Here is a 6,927-nt window from a genome sequence, read left to right as displayed (position 1 = left end):
CTAATCTGGACGGACGTGGCATCCAAATAAATCCAACAACGAAGAAATCCTGTGTAAGCTTCACCTTAGACAGTAACATTTGTCTTTATGATCATTCTAAGTTGCATTTGTTTGCTTTAACGTGATATTTTCAAATGNTGGTATCCAGAGCCTGAGCTGTTGTGGCTGGACGGTGAGGGAAAGCTCCTCTCTGCTGGACCTCCAGAGACAGTCAGAGGTCCTGATGACCTCTATACTGTCAGCAGCAGAGTGACTGTGGAGAAGAGACACAGCAACACCTTCACCTGCAGAGTCCAGCAGAACAACATCAACCAGAGCAGGGAGACAAGGATTCATGTTGCAGGTTTTCTTGTGTTTTTTCTTATCCACAATCTGAACTTTTGATAATTAACACTTTTAGCATATTACCAGGGATGTCTTCTTATTGAAGCAAAGCAGGTCTTGATCAAAACTTCTCCCAGTGCTTCTGCAACACTTGTAAGGCTCTCCTGTTTGTTAAACGCATCATCTGCAACGCGACGGTGGTCACGTTAATGCATGTAACACAGATCCCAATTCCATAAATCCCTTCCTCTGCTGTGTTTTGTCATTCCAGAGGACGTCATTACATGCTGCAAATCTGCGGTTTCCATCATCATTCCTTTCATCGTCGGATTCTTGTTCATTCTTGCAGTTTTGCTTTTCATGTGGAAATGGAGGCAAAACAAAACGGGTAAGTCCTGATTTCATTCTGCTTCTGTCTTAATGCCAAGCGTTTGTAATTAGCGTCTCTAGAGCATCATGACGAACCTTCACGCCTCGACAGAAATGAAGAGGGATTCTGGTGAAGAAGAGACCAAACTTAATGAGGACTCAGAGAAGAAAACAGAAGAAGTCAAAGCTGAGGTGGTGACACTGTTGATGCAACACAAGAAACAGCTGGAGAACGTAGGAGACAGACTTCGATCACAGCTGGAGGACCAAGAGTGGAGCGAGAAGGACACGACTATGACAACCAGTACGTCACGGTATTATGTCGTGTTCCAAGAGACAGCAAAGAGTCAAGAGCTGGAGAAGAGGAAAGCAGGGCTGGAAGGATGTCGACTGAACATTGTTGAACTGCTGCAGACGACTGATGACGCGATAATGAATTTAACAGGACGAAACAAACAACCGCAGGAACCACAGAGACAGAAAGACGCCACTTAAGGACGCTTGGAGAGTCAAAACGAGGATGGATATGAGATTACCGAGTTACATGGACGAGAATGACTGACGTTCTGTTCTTGTTTTATGACTGTCGATTGGATGGTTTAGTCAACCAGGCAGGGACTCGTCTGCTCTGGTGGTCAAAGTTTGGTGACCAACAAACCAAATGTGGGCCAAACAGGATGTTTACATGGGACAATGTTTGACAATTTGCTGATGCTTGGAGGTCTGAAATTTTACAAAATCCCCTTCACTACGAGAAACGAGCAACTGGCACACTGAAGATGACAAGTTTTCCTAAAGATTTGGATGGTGAGTAGTTTTAGTGACTAGACCTACAAAGGATGTGTTGCTGAGTGTTTAAATGCTGGTTGAGGAAAAACTTGAGTCTTCCAAACATGTCTGATTGTCTGCAGGGAGATAGTGAAGGTAGATAAAGGTAGCTGGCATGAAGAAGACATGCTTCTTGTAGTGTCTCTGTTGAAAGTAACACTGAAGAACCAGGTGACAAAGCTACAGTCAAGTGGGTTACGCTGGTCAGAATCATATCGACATGCCTGTATTCTATTGGATACCAGCTTCCTGAAATATTGATGTGCAACGATGGACAGAAAACCATCCTGCAAATGTCCACTTCTAGAGACCAGCTGCTGGGAATCGCTGTGGTTGAATAAAGTTCTGTTGGAGCCACATTCTGCCAGTAAACTGGTTCTAATGAGCTTCTGCAAAACTACAGTCAGGCAGGATTCATCCAGTTCTAACATAGTTGTCTTTTTCATCAGTGAAAGTCTTCACCAGACGTCTTTTATTGTTTTTGTGGTGTTTTCTCTTGAGAGGAATTAGCCACTGTAATGATAAAGTTTGTTTCTCTGCTCATAAAAACACGTCTTGCAGATTCAAACAGTCGAAGCTTCTTTAACTTAAGCTTCAGTCAACATGATTGTGGTTGACTGAAGAAACAAAGCAGCCAGAGGCTGTTTCCTCCTTCTGAGGAATGATAGTCAGATGCAGCAGACTGGCTAAACGAGTTTACTGACACTCTGATCTAAAAGCAGATCTCACTTTAATCAGTGTTTCTATGGAAACACCAGCAGCCTTTTTGGCTGAAGCTCCTGTTATTCATTCCTCAGCATTGAACCATCCTTCAGAGTCATTCAGAGCTTTTCCTCTTGGCATCTTAGTACACAATCAGAACCAACTGGACCTGCTCAGTATTTATATAACTGCACCATCCAGTCCACCTGAGTTTGAAGCAGCTGCATTCATTCTGATTCTACACTCATTTTATCAGTTTTTTTTACTTTAACTTTTCACAGACCTGTGCATTCTGTATGTTGGCCACCAGGTGGCAGCACCACTTGTGTTTATCAGTAAATGTTTTCATGGACTGTCGGTTTCTGGTTAATTATCAATGTCTTAACATCACAGATATAACAGATAAAGGCGTTACAACAGACAGGAGGGACAGTTTCAAACAACAAATGATTCTTTTATACAAACACAAGATTTTTTTTTTTTAACACATTTTTTGATGCTGTATAAATTGTAAATATATACAATTGATATAATGTTATTAAAATAAAAGACACAATCTTCAGTGACACAACTAAAGTTCAGTTTCTTTTTATTTTATTTCTTTTTCTCTCTTTTGGACGGTGCCAGTTCACATCGTATGTCATTTCATAGCACTTCAAAAAAACACCTAAGTGGTGTTTGGATTCCCTTTAAGGTGGACTTGGCAGCAATGACAAGAAACCAAAAAACCTCAATTTGTTGAGAGCAACAAAATAAAAAAAATAAAAAAGACCTCTGGCAGAACCAGGCTCAGGGAGGGCAGCCGCCTGCCTGGACCGGTCGGGGTGAAGGTGGGACGAGCAGGTTAGCAGATGGAGAACAGACGGATCAGACGGATCACAGTGTTTCCTCTCCTTCACTGTTACTTGTGGGGAAGTTCTTGTGTTGACAGTATTTGTAATTTCTCACCTGCAAACTGACGTTGTGTTGTTGATTTACGACTTTATTTTTTTAGCGTCGCCACAGAGGTGTAGAAACGAGCGGCTTCAACGCCGAACTGCTGCTGCTGAAAATAAACACGGATGCTGTGAGGAGGCTGAAGCTTTCGTTTTTTCCCTTTAAATGCAAAGTCATACACGGTCACAGAGTCCTCATACAAATGTACACAGCCTGTATGACTGTACAGAAAGCCTCCTGAGATGTTGCCTTTTTCCATCATTTCCCAAAAAACAGAGACGCTGCCTCGTCCTCGCCCTAAGTGACCATATGGTACAAGTGATCCTCTCCTTTAAAAAGTGTCTTCGAGTCTATCCAGGCTGCAGAGTAGCTGGTTGCTTCCGACTCTGGTGTGGAGACACATTTAAGAAAGATTTAACAACTTTCATACGATTAGTGAAAAGTCAAACTGATCCAGTGTTCGTAAAATAAGCAATCAGAGAAATTCAACTTTAAAGTTATTTTTACTTCTAGTCATGGTTGTGTCCTTTGTGTGGAAGTGCAGGACTTGATATTGTTGTAAAATATGAGCCACAGTGAAGACAAATGTGACAAAAATGTCCAGAAATGTCTTAGAATAAAGCTATGGACGCTGTGTGGGACTCTTTCTTCTTTGGAACTTGATGTATTCTTATAATTTCTTGACATTACAATTGCACTCTTCTACTGTAATGCATCTGCAACAGTGCAAAATGCATCTGTGAGAAAATGAAAGTCCAAATTTACAACAGCACATCTGCAAACTCGCCATCCTGATGAAAATAAATCTAACGTACGCGTTGCCGTTTATTATTGTCGTGGCCGCTGCTTGACTCGGAAACAACCTCGAGCTGCGACACAGTGAACTTCCTGCTGCTGTCTGTGGGTTTACCGAGTGGTTTTTATCAGAGATGCTAAAAGAGAAGCTCAGAGAAGAAGCGCCTGAAACGTGCATCGGCTAGTTTAGAAATGAATAAGCTTTTGAAAATGCTACGTGAATACGAGAATAGCAGGTCAGCGGTTCTCGCCTTTGTCTGGTTGCTAAGCGATGTCTGTTTAAAGGCTTTGACGCTGTTGTTTTGAACCAGTTCCTGCTTTCTGTGTCTCTGAGTGTGGACTGAAGTACCTTCCACCCTCCCGGGTTTCGTGACGACGGCATACATCGTCTCTGTTGGCTGAGCTGCGCTGGATGATTCTGCAGACACAAGCACAAGTATAGAGACAGAACATTAGATTATTTTGGTTCTGAAGTTCGTAGCAGCTTCTTTCACACACATAACATTGTTTTACCAGCTCACAACATAGCTGCAAAGAAAAGACTCTTTCATGTCAAAGTGAAAACACATTTCCACAAAGTAATTAGTTGATGCCCCTTTGGCTGCAGCTACAACACTGAGCCTGTGTGGATAGATCTGAAACAGACCTGCACATCTGCAGTTTTACCACATTTTCCTTCGCAAAACTGCTCAAGGTTGGTTTAAGACAATCTCAGAGTGCAGATGAGACATAAAAACGGCTGAGAACTCATAAAACAAAGCGCTTCCTGACTGCTAGGCAAGTAGCCGAACCCTTGTGTGACATCAAAGGTTGAAGAAAACGACAAAATTGAATGCTGGATTTCTGCCTGCACACAAGAACCGTCAGGACTGTTTAAGACCACCAACCAGGCCGGCGTTCCTCACCTGTCTGCGGAGACAAGGAGGGCTGGAAGGAGGAATTTGGAGTTCCTGTTGAAAACAAAAAAAAAGTCAATCAGCTTTGGTGCTTCCTCGTATCGACCCCCAAAACAAACTTCAATAGCGAAAGAGTCAACTTTCAGCGAACCTTGAGTCGGAGCGGTTTCTTGTGTTTGGCCGCTGGCGGCTCTTTGAGACGTCGAACATCGAAGGAATCCGAGCAGCAGCAGCAGCAACACAACCAACAAAACGCTGCTTCCGACACAGAGCAGCAGAAAGAGCTGAAGAAGGCTGCGATGAGGAGGAGAGGCATCTGGAAGACACGAGCAGCTATTAGAAACCATCACAACGCTGTCAAATGTCTGCATCAGGCATTAAATGTGGAACTCTACGATTGTTGGGGTTATTCTGTATAAAATCAAGCAAATCTGAAAAAAAAAAAAAGTTCCCATTTGACTCCCTCGGAATCAACTGATTTTTGTTTTTGTTCAACAACTTCGTGAGACCTTCGATTGTCTAGAACTGGTTCTGACCATCCGCCATCCTACATGCTGACAGGAGCCTGAAAGTCTACCCAGAATGCACTTTGTAAAGTTTCCTCTGGTGAATGATCAGGAAACAGAAACACATCCAGGGTACCAGTGATGTTCACACTGTGATACATCCCATAATACTGACTCTCAAAGTTGGTTATGCAGAAAATGAACAAAAACCAGATCCAGTGTTCAAATTGTGACACCTGGATGGATGTAGAACTGATCTGGTGTCAGCTTCCACCAGAACTCAGACGTGCTCTTCCTCCTAAATGTCATGTGACTATCTGCTGCACTGATGAAGTTTTGAGGCTCAGAAATGATGGAAAATGTGAAATGTCCACCCCCCCGATGTACTTCAAAGGCCTCTAACGCTGAAGATATTCATAGTATGAAGGGAAAACTTTGAATGGCTTCGTTAAATATACTGGAGTTGCTGTAGATGAAGAATCAGCTGATTCTGAGGAGGTCAGGTGGGAGATGCTGACAGGTTTTCATTGATGTACGATGAAACACTGGAACGTTTCACCTTGAGAGACGACAGACAACCAACTCTCTGGTGATTCTCCGACATCAGAGATGTTGCACTTGTAGAATCCTTCTTCAAGACTGGAAAGATCTGGACTCGCAATGTTTCCTGTCGAGCTTCTTCCGATGGAAAACCCGTCTTTGTAGAACTCAGCGCTGAAGCTGGAGGACGTCTGCTTCGTCCTACAGCTCAGAGTCACGTTAGCTCCCTGCATCACAGGATGGGCCGGACTCTCCAGGATCACAGAACCACCTGATGACAGCATTTCACGAGTAGTTTGTGTCAACAAATACTTCATACTAAACTTATATAATACCATTAGTACCTTATGAGTATGGCACACTGCAGGGGTCAGTATGGTCTCATGTCAGTATAGACTTGACTGTCCAGTCTGGTTACATCAATGAAGACTCTCAGGAAAAAAAAAAGAAAAAGATTCTTAACTGGTTCTCTCTGGTTCCTAAAAGCTCCATCACCACTTCAAGAGCTTCTTCAGATCATTTACGTGTTTTGTAAAGTACTAAAAGTGCTGCAACTTGCTCTTATTTTCACTATCGATTGATTGTTTGCTCCCTAAAACATCAGAAAACAGAGAAATGCCCGTCAGAAGATGCAGAATCTTAAGTTGGAATCTTGTCACATGTTGTTCTGTCTGACAAACGGTCCAGAACCCAAATATATTCAATGTGTTATCACCGAGGGGTTCAGAAATGCTGCAAATTCCTGCATTTGACTTTTATACTTTAAATGAATGACTATCAAGTCCAAGAACTATCTTGGAACTGGTTCCTAAAGGATCTATTGTAGCTGTGCTGCCGTTTATGTTTCCTAAAGGAACCATTTCTTGATGGATCTTTGGGGAATCATCTTATGGAAGCAAAAACGGTTCTTCTGTTGCATCACATTTTGGTTCTGGGTAGAACCTTTTTGTTTCTTGGTGGAGGTTGTGATCATGAGCATTGACCTGCTTTTGGATCAGGAACTAAATCTACTTTCAAGCCTGTTGCCAGGA

At 42.7% G+C, this 6,927-nt stretch overlaps 1 protein-coding gene across 1 annotated transcript in view; it reads left to right on the top strand.

Annotated features, from left to right (window-relative positions):
• Positions 1–780: 780 nt before the first annotated feature.
• LOC103374521 (butyrophilin subfamily 1 member A1-like) overlaps positions 781–6,927 on the top strand; it is a 17,658-nt gene continuing 11,511 nt past the window's right edge. Inside the window, exon 1 of the mRNA XM_008304621.1 lies at positions 781–997. Within this exon, the coding sequence (XP_008302843.1) occupies positions 781–997 (217 nt within the window). The remainder of the gene's footprint in view (positions 998–6,927) is intronic.

This window comes from Stegastes partitus, unplaced genomic scaffold (genome assembly GCF_000690725.1).
Source record: "Stegastes partitus isolate 25-593 unplaced genomic scaffold, Stegastes_partitus-1.0.2 Scaffold2266, whole genome shotgun sequence".
In the NCBI taxonomy this organism is placed as follows: domain Eukaryota; kingdom Metazoa; phylum Chordata; class Actinopteri; family Pomacentridae; genus Stegastes; species Stegastes partitus.
The sequence above is the reverse complement of the archived record's forward strand: the minus strand, read 5'-3'. Positions and strand labels throughout refer to the sequence as shown.